The sequence below is a fragment of the Euleptes europaea genome, chromosome 1 (genome assembly GCF_029931775.1).
Source record: "Euleptes europaea isolate rEulEur1 chromosome 1, rEulEur1.hap1, whole genome shotgun sequence".
Lineage (NCBI taxonomy): Eukaryota > Metazoa > Chordata > Lepidosauria > Squamata > Sphaerodactylidae > Euleptes > Euleptes europaea.
This window is the reverse complement of record NC_079312.1, coordinates 75,274,177-75,287,615: the sequence shown is the minus strand read 5'-3', so window position 1 is coordinate 75,287,615 and position 13,439 is coordinate 75,274,177. Positions and strand designations below refer to the sequence as shown.

General features: G+C 44.3%; 1 protein-coding gene and 1 non-coding gene across 2 annotated transcripts in view; one reads left to right on the top strand and one right to left on the bottom strand.

Moving 5' to 3' along the window:
- The window catches only part of IFRD2 (interferon related developmental regulator 2), a 36,545-nt gene that overhangs the window by 14,166 nt on the left and 8,940 nt on the right, over window positions 1-13,439 (top strand). The window contains exons 2-3 of the mRNA XM_056856622.1: window positions 10,456-10,572; window positions 11,581-11,665. Coding sequence (XP_056712600.1) covers window positions 10,476-10,572; window positions 11,581-11,665 — 182 coding nt within the window. The 5' untranslated portion in view covers window positions 10,456-10,475. The remainder of the gene's footprint in view (window positions 1-10,455; window positions 10,573-11,580; window positions 11,666-13,439) is intronic.
- TRNAG-GCC (transfer RNA glycine (anticodon GCC)) lies at window positions 2,546-2,618 on the bottom strand. Its single transcript has one exon. It is a non-coding gene; the product is annotated as a tRNA-Gly (tRNA).

The following is a 13,439-nucleotide window of genomic DNA, read 5'->3' as shown; positions in this document are numbered from 1 at the left end:
ATAGCAGGGAGTGCATAGCCGTGGTGGAGAAATGTTGCTCGCAGAAGACAGCATTCAGCACTGCTTTGTAACTGCCCACACAACTTTTAATTAGTGTGTCCTGTGAAGCAAGTGAGACACTATGTGATAGATGCTACTGAGCTCACTGTTGGACCCAGCTGGGTACTCATCTGGTTTGTGCAACCAGTGCTATGTTTCACTTAACATCAGGCACAAAGCCAGAGACCTATTAACCCTTTAGTGATGCTCCCTTAGTGCATCACTGAAGTGCTGGCTACTGCTCTCGGTGATAGAGTTTGGTATTGCACCTACATTGTGGTCTAGGTTGGGATATCACCTGTTCTAGATGGAGTTCCAGATGATGCCCTCTAAAGGAGCATGTGCACAGCTTGGGGTTGCCGCTGGGTCTGGGTCTCCTGTTATATGTATATAGGTGGCAGTGATGGCCAGGGACACCTTTCACCAGCAAGTCAACTGTGGCCCCTCCTGAGCAAAAAAGGTCTTGCCACTGTGGTGCATGCCCTGGTAAAATCTAGACTAGACTACTGCAATGTAGGGCTGCCCTTGAAGACTGTCCAGAAGCTTGGTACAGAATGTTACCACCAGAATGTTGACTGGAGTGGGTTATAGGGACCGTTTCAGTCTTGTTCCACCTGCACTGGCTCCAGTTTGCTTCTGGGCCCAGTTCAGGGTGCTGATATTGATCTTTAACATCCTATAATGGCTTGGGTCAGCATACTTTAAGGACCCCCTACTGCCATATGAACCTTCCCAAATACTCCAGTCATCTTCAGAGGCTCTGCTTTGGGTGCCCCACCATCTGAGACAGATGGCAATCTGAGAAAGGGTCTTCTTGGTTGTGGCGCCAAAACTATGGAACTCCCTTTCCAGGGAGATTCGTCTGTCTCCATTTATCATTGTCTTCTGCCAGCGGGTGAAGACTTTTTTGTTTGGTTTTAGTGTTCCCTCACTAACACTTACTAGCCCTCCCTATTTGTGTCTGGATGTATTTATATGTTTGTTTAATTGTTTAGGTGGTGTGTGTGTGAGAGAGAGAAATACTGCTTTAATGTTTGAAATGTTCACTGACTTGAGGACCCTGAGCTGGGTGGAAAGGCAGCATAGAAATGTTTTAAAGAAATAAATAGATTGTTGCTAGGGAGCAGGTTTCTTTTCCCCTCTATCACATTCTGCCATAGAACTTTACCTGTTCTACCCCTTGCTTGGCTTTTCTCCCTTTTAGGCTTGTCTGTGCCTTTATGAAGGATAGAAAATAATTCATGTGACTTCTTGGATTAAGCATACAATTCCGCCTTATACTGAATCGGATCATCAATCCATTAAGTATTGTCTACTCTGACTGGCAGCTATTCTCCAGGGTCTCAGCTAGTGGTCTTCCACATCATCTGCTAGCTTATCCTTTTAAGTAGAGATGCCGGGGATTGAACCTGGGACCTTCTGCATGCCAATCAGATGCTCTACCACTGATCTATAGCCCCTCCCCAGTTGGGTCTGCTTGTGCTAATAAGGGCAACATTTGAATGGTTAATTGCTGTGCATTGGCTGCCAACTTGGGTGGTTTTATTCTTTGTACTGTGCTTAGGGCCCTAGTTTTAAAGAAGATCAATTATTTAAATGAAAAACCTTCTTCTGTTTTTCTGTACAGATGCCCTTAGTACCTGAGGATGTGTTATGTTTAACTCAAAAGCTTGCACATCAGTTGTCGCTCACATTCTTTGTCACTGTTACAGCAACATCTTAAGTAGTGTGGAGTAATCTTAATGCCTTCTTACAGCGTTTGAGCTGTTTGTAGCCTTGTTGTCGCATTCTCTTAAAGTATCGCAGGCAAAGAGTGGACTGCTTGGCATAGCGACTTGGCTGCCTTCCCAGGCTCCTTCGCTTCTGCATGGGGCTAGCTGAGGCGAAGCACTCAGGCAGCAGAGCATGCTTGAGCCGCTTCAGAGCGCGCACTGGTTGTGCCTGTCAGCCAGGGAGAATTGGGGAAAGCTGCTACTTCAGTCTGTGACCTCCTAGAATTGTACTGTGCACCGAAAGCCCTGCAGGTTCTGCAGCTAGACTACATTGTGCAACTTGTAAAAATTATGACCAAGCTCATTGTAATCTTCCTACTGGACCATATAACGACTAATAAAAGTGTTTCACTTGAATCCAGGAAGTGTAGATTCAGATTCTTCCTGGATTCAGGGGAAACACTTTTATTAGTAGTTACATGGTCCAGTAGGCAGAGTTGCGATGAGCTTGGCAACCATACATTTTGAGTAGCGGCATGGGTAATCACATCCTTAGCCTTGGTTCTTGAAGGCATGTTCATGCACATATTGCCGTGCTGACAATTTTAAAATGGTAAGAACTACAAAGAAGTTTAGACACCGAAAGTGCTGTATAAATGATGAACACATGAATCGGCCTTATACGGAATCAGACCCTTGGTCCATCAAAGTCAGTATTGTCTACTCAGATTGGCAGCGGCTCTCCAGGGTCTCCTGCAGAGGTCACATCACCTAATTGCCTATTCCCTTTCTACTGGGGATGCCAGGGATTGAACCTTGGGACCTTCTGCATGGCAAGCAGATGCTCTACCACTGAGCCACAGCCCCTCAGCAATGACGTTAGTCTTGATACAAATTTTGGGGGGAATTAGTAGAAATTGGGGTGGCTGACAACAAAGGAAGATCTTAATTTGGAATACAGCTGTAAAGTATGGTGGGAGATGACTTGTGCATGTAGTGCAGGGGTAGGTTTTTTAAAATTAATCCTTTACATCAAATTTCCTATAGGACTATCTGTTATTGCCCCCAGTAGATTGGTAAAGGGATTAAAGGTGGATGCCTTTGGCCTAGATGTAAAATGGAATTTTTGAGCTGAGTGGTCAGTCCTCTCTTTAGCCTACTTTAGCATCACCGGACTTGCAGTTGGGAGTGGCTGAGTTGCCAGTATGGTTTTGCCACGCATGAGGTTTCTGTATCTTTTGGAGGCCAGCAGCAGGATGGGCCACACTCTGTAACACCAAGATCCTGGTGTTATGTGGGAGAGTGAAAACAGAGTTAATGCCGTAGTTCACCCACTGTTTTCTACTGCCCCTAGTCCTCACTTCTCATCACGCCAGCATTTTTTGACCATGGCAGCCAATGCTATGCCTCAGTGAGAGCAGAGGCGTATATTTGCATGTATTCCCAAGGATTCAGAACAGTCTGTTGAGCATTCTTGCTTAAATGGGTTTTGTGACATTTGGAAGGTGGTACATTTCATTGGTTTAATTTGTTTTGCGATGGGTTTTTTTTCCCTTTTAGTGAGTGGAGTTGCTGTTCTAATCTAATTATTATGCAGGACCTAAAGTACATTGTGATGTGCAACCTGTATTCTGGACAAGAGGCCACAGTTAGGACAGAATATGGAGAAACAGAATGGTTTCCAATGGGCAAAGGTGTTAGACAAGGATGTATTTTATTTCCCTACCTCTTCAATCTGTATGCAGAACATATCCTTAGGAAAGATGGATTAGATTTAGATGAAGGTGGATTGAAAATTGGGGAAAGGAACATTAACAATTTGAGATATGCCGATAATACTACAGTACTGGCAGAAAATAGCGAGGACTTGAAAGGACTACTGCTGAAAGTTAAAAGAGAAAGTGCCAAAGCAGGACTGCAACTGAACATCAAGAAGACAAAAGTAATGACTACAGGAGAATTACACAACTTTAAGGTCAACAATGAGGAAATTGAAATTGTTGAAGACTTTCTATTCCTTGGTTCCATCATCAACCAAAAGGGAGACTGCAGCCAAGAAATCAGAAGGAGATTGAGACTGGGAAGGGCAGCCATGAAGGAGATAGAAAAGATTCTTAAGTGTAAGGATGTGTCACTGGCAACCAAGATCAGGTTAATTCATGCCATCGTATTCCCTATTACTATATATGGGTGTGAGAGCTGGACAATGAAGAAAGCTGATAGGAAGAAAGTAGATTCCTTTGAAATGTGGTGTTGGAGGAGAGTGTTACGGATTCCCTGGACCGCAAAAAAAACAAATCAGTGGGTTTTAGATCAAATTAAGCCTGAACTGACCCTAGAAGCTAAAATGATTAAAATGAGGCTGTCGTACTTTGGACATATTATGAGAAGACAAGAGTCACTGGAAAAGATAATCATGCTAGGAAAAGTTGAGGGCAGCAGGAAAAGAGGAAGACCCAACAAGAGATGGATTGACTCTATAAAGGAAGCCACAGCCTTCAGTTTGCAAGATCTGAGCAAGGCTGTTAAGGATAGGACACTTTGGAGGACATTGATTCATAGGGTCGCCATGAGTCGGAAACGACTTGACGGCACTTGACACACACACAAAGTACACTTAAAGGTCTGGTTAATACTGGGACTTTGCTATTACTGGACGTGATTGTAAGGACACACATAAACATGTCTTTGTGGTTTTGACAAACTCACTCTGGAGAGACACCTGCCACCTCTCCTGTCTTAAAGGAGCTGCAGATTTAGTGTCTGAACACATGGCCAAGGGGATGACACTGGCACATACTTCTAAGGAATATTTAAAGCAAAGGAAGAAAACTGTGAAGCAGACATGGAAAGAAATTATTTAGCAAAATAATCAGGGATCGTTTTATTTGTTAAAATAGCAAAACATGTGTATGCAATCAGAAGAATGCCTTAACACCAAATACCAAAATGCCCACTGGAGATTCTGGATATATAGATAAGAATACATGCTTGTGCCATGTGTAATTCCAGGATGAAGTTTGGAGGGGAGAGTAGCAAGGAAAGCAGAGGTTTATATTACCTCTTCTTGTATGATTCTACATAGGGGAAACCATCTGAAGTTGTTCCCAAGCATCTAGGTAACTGATAGTTTTCAAACATACACACACCAGGAGGATTGGTGCTATAGAAGGGGTGCAGGCCTGTAGGGACCCAAGCAAGCAAATCTATGAAAAAACCTGAGGGAGAGATCCAGGGGGAAATCATGTGGAAGCAGCCAAGCAAAAGGAGAAAGGGGGTAAGGCAAGGGAGGTCAGGATACATAGAAGAGCTGGGCCCCAGTATCAAATTACTGAGCACGAGTTGGAATTATGAAGGAAGCTATTCGTGCAGGGGCCAGAGAAGAAAAAGAACAAGGTATTTGAATGTCCCAGGCTTGGAGGAAGACAGAGGGAGCCCTGGTGCAACCAGAAGCAAGAAAAAAGAAACTACAAAGTCAAGACCTCAACAAAAAATAATCTCTCTCTCTCTCTGTGTGTGTGTGTGTGTGTAGTCATGTAATAAATATCAATATAAATTAGTGGGAGTCAGTGTCAGAATACCATATCAAAGAAACAACTGCTTGAACAGCCAACAGACATATTGGATCACTATGATCAGTACAGAACTGTATCTCCTAGGATTTCTCCATGGAATGGTAGAAGGGATTTCAGATAAGAGGGTGTGATATTTCGTCCAATTTGATATTCTGCAGTGTCCTCTAGTTAACAAATACTGCTTAAAACTTACGTTGAGTCAGCCAGATTGAGCCTTTTTTCCAGTAGATTCCTGTGGGCTCAAATCATAGGGTGTGTTAGCACAATGCAGACCATAGAGGAGAGGAACGTGTCCCATACTGTTAGAGGTATGCATATGTGGACATCTTACAGTGGAAGCAGGCTTGATTTGATAGAGGTAAGCTTCCTGAAAATATCCTAAACTTCCTTTTCCTGAGGGCTGAATCTTAACTATTTAGTGATAATTTCTTTCCTAGTTCCAGGCAGGATCCTAGGATGAGACAGAGTTATTTTGTTAGGAATTATATTAACAAACATTGCATTTAAGTTGTTTAATCAGTCAACATTTTACAGAAGAACAAGTTGGTCCTAGAACTTGAAATATCTAAGTCTAGGCTTGGAGGTCCCAAAATTCTGGCAGTAACTTTTCGACATGAAACCCTTTGCCTTCAAAGGATTGACTGATAAAATTCTACTTTCACCATCTGAGCCCTCCTTGCACTTAAAATGACAAGGCAGCTGGGAGACTGATTAATCTGTTAGCCTGCAATTGAAAGTGGAGTATGAACAAATTATGCTGGTCCTAGTAATTGGAAAAATATAGATTTATAATTAGTGAAAATTATTCTTCCTGTTTTCTTCCTGTGAATTCTAAATATTATGATAAATCCATCTGGCAAGAGTTCTGTGAATTATGAGAGAACTGCAGAAGGAATAACTGTCAGCCTGGTATAGCAAAAACAGAAAGGAATCTTGTGGCACTTTAAAGGTTAACATATGTGCTTGTGTCATAAGCTTTCATAATCTAGGGTCCACAAAAGTTCACCTGAGGACATCACTATAGCTTCATTTTGGAGGGCTGGAGGAGAAGGACTGCAGGGTAGATAAAAATCAATTATTTAAAATAATAATAATAATATGGATTTTTAAATTTAAATCGGATTCTTTTGATTTAAATCAGATTTTTAAAATAAAATTATTTTTGAGGAAAAATCTATCTAGCGTGAATGAAACAGCATCATAAGAAGGGCTATTTATGTAGAAAACTATGATTTAAATATAGTCTTACTGACTAGTGATTTAAATCGTGAAAATCTAGTCTTACTGACTAGTGATGTAAATCGATTTGATTTAAATCAAATCCTCCCTGGAAGACTCTGTCTTTGAACCTCAACAGAACTCTGAAAATGATGAATCCAATTCTGTTGGAATAGTTGTAAAACTGTGTTTATAAATTGCTAAATGGCAAGGGATACTCAGATTGAAATAGGGATTTTGCTTTTATTTCTTTCCACGGTTCTGATGTGGTAAACTAGACCTGCATGCCATCACTTCTGTTCAATGATTCAAAAATGTTGTCTTTAGCTTCCTATCAGAAAGTCAGAGGCTAATTAATAATTCAGCTTTTGTTGCTGAACCAGGGTGAATGGTAACTGATGCCTGTGGTAGACTGGAGGTGTAATAGAAATACTCTAATATCATATCTGTTCGATTTGAAAACAGCTAAAAGTAAGCCATAACCTGCAATGCCAAAGAAATCTGTCACTGAAATGCAGTGTCTTATGCATTTTGATAAGGAATACACCAAATCAATCTGCCAGTCACATTAAATATATGTTATGTCTTGGCTGTTAAATTTCTTACCAAAAAATATAGTTTATATTTATTCTTAAGTGCTAAAAAGTGCACCTGTGAGAACCGCACATGGTCATGCCTGAATTTTATTAATAAGTTTTCATTATTCTAATGTCTATATAGAAAAAATATCCAATTCTCTACAGGAGCAACAGTTCTGATACTTTAATAAAGGTATCCAGGTCTTAAATTATGTGTCAAATATCCATTTGAAAGCTGGGTGATCGTGGCATATTATTATCCTACCCTTACTCCACAGAGCTCAGAATGGTGTATATAGCAGTCTCTTCTTTCAGTTGATTGTTCGAAAGATCATCTGGGGTAGATGAGGCGAGGAAAGGAGTAATTGGTTCAGTCAACTTCATAGCCAAGAGAAGACCTGAACCTGAGTTTCCTTAGTCCTGGCCTGACTTTAGCAACTGTACTATATTGGCTCTCAGTTGTGACAGTATCTTCCCAAGGGACAGATAAATTGTAGATCAGGTTACTGTGATGTACTTGCTCTTATCTTACATAGGTCTGGGAGGAAGGGATGTTGGCTTGTCTCCTTAATAGACCTCAAGGCATCTTTTGATGCCAACAGCAGGATGGTGCTGCTGCAGTCGTCTTGTTTGGGGGCTTCCTAGAGACACCTGTTTGGCCACTGTGTGAACAGACTGCTGGACTTGATGTGCCTTGGTCTGATCCAGCAAGGCTTTTCTTATGTTCTTAAGCTTTGGGGGAAACTTGTGGGTACTCAACTGGAACAGCGGCTTCTCTGGCTAGTTGACTCTACTTCAGTGTTTCGGTACTTGCTTAATGATTAGTCTTCTCACACTGGGCATCTGCCAACTGTATTCCAGTGACTGTTTACATGTCCAGTAACGACAAGTGTACAGGATACCGTATTTTTCGCTCCATAGGACGCACCTTTCCATAAGACGCACCTAGTTTTTAAGAGGAGGAATACAAGAAAAAATCTTGTTTTCCTCCTCTAAAAACTTGTCTTATGGAGGAAATGCCGGCTGGGCACCTGCGCGTCGGGATGGAGCCAACCGGCGTTCCCCGCCCCGACGGCCAGCTGGGAAACGGGCGAGGCCACGCAGAGCACTTTCAAGACCCTCCCCCCCCGCCCGGCTTCTAGGGACTCCCTGGATGCCCGGGGGTGTGTCTCTAAACTCCTCTGCGCTGCCTGGGATGGCAGCGCAGAGCACTTTCAAGACCCCCCCCCCGGCCCGGCTTCCAGGAAGTCCCTGGAAGCCCAGCGGGGGGGGGGTCTTTAAACTCCTCGAGCAGTTTAACCTCCTCCCCCCGCACTCTTCCCTGTCCCGAGGCTCAGCTGTTGGGCGGGTCCCCGCCCCTCTCCCCAAGCCCCAGCCCCCTCCGAATGCTCCCGGCGCGCCGCCGCCGCCAGGGAGAAGCTGGGGACGAGCGCCTCTGCGCCGAGCCCTCCCCTCTCCCGGCCAAGCCCCTGCCACTCACGCTGGGTGCGGCTCCTGCCGCCCAGGCCTGTCGCCCCGGCTCCTCCACTGCGCTCCTCCGGGGATCCCGTTAAGTGGGGTTTTCCCTTCCCTCTCCAGGAACCCCCGGGAGGGTGGGAACCGCGGAGGGGGCGGGGTTTAGTCCCGAGGCCTAGCTAGCCATCGGGGAGGGGAACGCCGGCTCGCGTCGTTCTGGCGCGCCCAGCCGGCTGGCGGGAGGGGTGGGGGTCCGCACATTCGCTCCATAAGACGCACCGACATTTCCCCTCACTTTTGAGGAGGAAAAAAGTGCGTCTTATGGAGCAAAAAATACTGAAAGTACCTCCTAGTATTATTGTCTGTCTTTAAACCTGCGAGGGGCCACATGAGGGTCTCACACAAGGCTGCAATCTTTGCTTTGGTACCAGCTAACTTTGCTGTCACCAGTGGGCTTGACTGTGCATCTGTTCAGTTTGCTTTGTGTGGTTTGTATGCTACTTTGTATGTTTATGACAGTGTATTGTCTTACTGTATTTGAAAGGTTGTTACCACTTTGTAACTTTGTTAGAGCTGAAACTAATACCGGTAGGCTATATCTTTAAAAAAAAAAAAATTCTGGGGGAACATAAAAATCCCCCAGAATTTCTACTTGCTTGGAGGCTGCCTTTGTACTTGTTTTCCTTTTTTCTCAACCACATGCCACACTGTTTGACTACTTTTACTTTTTGGCCCTGAATAAAATCAGCTATTCCAGCAAATTGAACCAAGCTTCTTTGTTATTGGTGCTGAGCAAAGTAAGGGCAGCTCCTGGCTTCTTGAGTTCCAAAATGGTTAAAGAAGGGTTTTCTTTGCCCCTCCTCCCTTACCCATCCCATATGGTGCTGATTATCTCCTGGTCCAGGTCTTGAAGAAGGGGTGTACTGAAGCTGACAGCGCTAATTTTATCCAAATGTAATAGTGACATGTACGTGCTGTTTTATGTACTGGACAGTAGCTTTTGCTGTATTAGAAGCTAATTGCTGTCCATTGCTAGCAAGTATCTTCAAGGATGCAGAGAGTGTGGTTGACGAAACATTGTGCTTTAGGTGAGTGAGAACTTGTTTGTCACTCTCCCCTGGTTATTTCTCCGCACTTGTCTACCACAGAACTGCCTCAGCTTGCTTGGTCTTTCAGTGTGTCACAACTTGACAATACCAGGTTAAACAAGGACCCTGTTCAGTGAGTCTAGGGGGAATGCCTTGGGAGTGAAGCCTCCTGCAAATGCCTTGATCTAGTTCTTAGGATATGGAGAGACACGTGGTAAGTCAAGGGACAAGATGAAAACATCTAGACTTTTGCTTAGAGGGGAATTGAATGTGTAAACAGTACAAATGATCACCAGTGATGGGTTAGTCTACCACAGTGTGCATGTAACCGCTTGGTTGGCTGAGCCCATATGTGCAACCAAGCTATCCTGGACTGATTGGGGTTGCTTGGTTGTGTGTATTATGGTGCCATGTAGCAAGAAGGGTTTTTTCCATATATCAGGGGCAGATCTGTGGCATTATGGTCATCTATATGGGTTCCAAGTGGTGAGGAGGACATTGTCTCTTGGGTTTCTGATCAGGTATGGAGGTGTGAAACATTTTCAGTGTTTGACTTGCTAATACAACTAAGCAGCTTGTCAGGTAGCTACAGGTAGATTATAATCAGTTACCTTTGGGTAAATAGCCATCTGTATTCACTCAGCAGAACTGGGGGGAATTACTCTGAACTTCTGATAGGCCATATTATGAATCAAAATGAACAGAAAAGTGCGGAATTAAGTGTTTTTTCTTGCCTTGATAAACATGAAGTTTTCTTTTCTTGTGCTAACCTTGTAATCTCCTCCTTCAGGAGCGCGAAGCAGTGCCAAGATGGATTCCCAGGCCAGTGATGACGAGGCAGCTAGTGAAGTGCTGAGTCACTACAGCAGTGCCAGTGAAACTACTAGTGTAGCAGAGGAAGTGACAGGTGAGTATGGATGATTAGTAGCAGAAACTGGGATTTTCTGGTTTGTAATCAAAAAGCTTACACTCCTTGCATAAGTTCTAAGAAAGAAAGAAAGATTGGCAGTAGTGGAATAATGAAGGAGAAGAGAGTAGGTCTGTTAGGGCAAGGGAGGCTTTGGGTTTGACAACTTTCAGTACTATCAGTAATCTGTAAATTGCTTGGCCCTGTGCAAATAGCAAAAGCTGAAAAACTGGGCCGTTAACAAACAGAAGGAATCCGTACCTAATCGGGGGTAGACAGAAAAGTATGGCTGTATAAATGGACCATAAGAAAAAGGCTTGATGAGAACTAAATATCTTCCAGAAGGAACGGGATGTTGAGAGCAGTCGAGTGCCAGTTAAAAGGAGGAAACGTTGTGTTCAAGGCCCTGGGAGTTTAGACAATCATGGATGGGGTAAAGTGGGGAGGGGCAGGGATTTACAAATGGTCCCCTGATGGTTGTTTGTAAGACCCTAACTTGTTTCTCTGCATTAACTAAACTACCACCATGTATTTAAGCTTGTGGGCTAATAACTTTGGGAAACTTGGGTGTAAAGCTGTTTTAAAAAATCTATGATGTGGTGATGGCATATCTAAGAATTAAAATAGTTTTTTGGGTGCTGTACTCTACTCTGTGACCATAGCTACTGAGATTTCCAGAGCCCTTCGTTAATTGTATTTATTTATAATGAAAGGTGTACGCCCCAAAGTGGCTTAGAACCAAATTAGTAAGAACTGAAAATGATACAAAAAAGTTCAAAACTTCATATTACTATATCATTCCATCTCCTCGGATTCAATTAACTGACAGCTGCCAGGAGTCATGCAGAACTCCAGAGCTGCCTTGTGACGGAGCCTCTCGAAATCGTCAGAGGAAGACCTCTGAGCTCTTCAGGCCTGGTGCTTCTCTTGTGCTCCTTGAAGGAGGAGAGGCATCCTCTGCAGACGGTGGGCTGGTTTGATTCTTTTGGTTTTTGCTGCTTTTCTCAGGAGGTGAGGCAGTTGATGAGCAAGCACAGCAAGAGGAAATGGAAGATAAGCTGAAGGAGTGCATTGACAACGTGATGGACAAGAGGTGAGAGGCACCTGCCGTAGCAAGGCTCAGTTCAGACATGCCCAAAGGATGGTTCAGGAAGTTAAACTTTGCCTTGGTGTCATGTCTGAACCTGGGTTTGTGACCATCTGGCAAACCATGGTTGGTGTTAACAGTGGCTTGGTCTGCTTGTGTTGGCTAGCTTTGTGCTTGCCATCGATCTTGCCCCTTGTCTCTATCATCAGAGCCCAGTGCAACCGGTTGAGAAGAACCTCCACCTTCCTGCCCTATCGTGGTGGCCATTATTCCATCTCCAGAGGCCACTACACCAATAGACCAGAGGGCTGAGCAGATGGATAACCTGAGCAGGGTTTGAGCTCCCAGAGCTGAGGTTAATACAAGCCTCGGTCAGGCCTGATGTCCATTAAGCCCGGGAGTCTCTGATCCTGCTGAGCTGGCGCCTTTTTGAAGGCGGCAGCCCCATCTGCTTTGTGATTGTTCCCCAAGCTGACAGCATTGGTTGTCGCCATTCTGAGTTCCAGAGCTGAGGGGTAGCAGGCTGGGGGACAAAAGGAGCAGAGGGGAAATCTCTAGCTCAGTCTGCTTGTCAGCATGTTTACTCAGTCAAAAAAGTTACTGGATTCTATGCCTTTTTCTTGCCTGTGCTACACATTGTTGGTGCTACACTATTCTGGGAGCAGTCTGATTGCTGGCAATATTCCTAGCTCCTCTCTCCCCCCCCCCCCCCAGCATCTTTCAGTTCTTTTCTATCTATTCCAGTAGCATCAAATTGTTAACAAAGACAGGCTGGGCGCAGCTGCATTGAAAAGAACTTGGCAGAAGTGTGAGCAGTGCTTGGCTCTGCCTCTCTCTACAAGATGTGGATTACGGCTGGCCTTCTGGCCGTGCATCCCTGAGAATTCATAGTGAACTTATAAACTAGTCCGGGGGAGGGGTGTTCTTAAAACTTTGGTCCCTTTTTATGCCCGCGCCTTTAAAATAAGTAGGGTGAGGATGTGAGGAAGCTTGATTATGGGATATTGATAAGTTGCAAAAAGGTTGATTCGGTACTGATGATCGGCCTCTTGTTCTTTGGTCAGCCACGTAGCTTCATGGTGTGAGTTCAGACATCAGACGCATTATGAAATTAGCAGGTGCATCCTTATATTCAACAAGAACTTGTGGTGTACCACATAGTGTGTGAACTTGCTACATATTGTCTCTGACTCCATATATATCATAAATCTGTGCCAGTGAGAACTGCAAGTTAATCCTGGGTCCTTGAAGTGTGTATACCCTCTTACAAATAGTGCATTGGTTGCACATATAATATGGCATATCTGCTGATTTTATAATGGGAGGAGCGCTTCTGAGCTCAGACTAGGACCAGGCATAGAACTCGCATTTCGCTTGCAATTCTTAAAAAAGACCCTTCTGGGCCCCTAGTTGCTGGCAAATGATTGGAGGAGGTTGGGCAGGGCCTCTAATCATTGGGTAGGAAAGGCTTCTGAGCCTGCACTGCTCTTTGACTGACTTCATGTCTTGTGTTACCTTGGTTACCAGGTTGAGAGCCAGCATGGTGTAGTGGTTAAGAACAGTGGTTTGGAGTGGTGGACTCTAATTTGGAGAACCGGGTTTGATTCCCCTCTCCTCCACATGAGCGGTGGACGCTAATCTGGTGAACTAGGTTGGTTTCCCCACTCCTCACAAAGCCAGCTGGGTGACTTTGGGCTTGTCACAGCTCTCTTAGCCCCACCTACCTCACAGGGTGTCTGTTGTGGGGAGGGGATGGGAAGGTGATTGTAAGCTGGTTTGA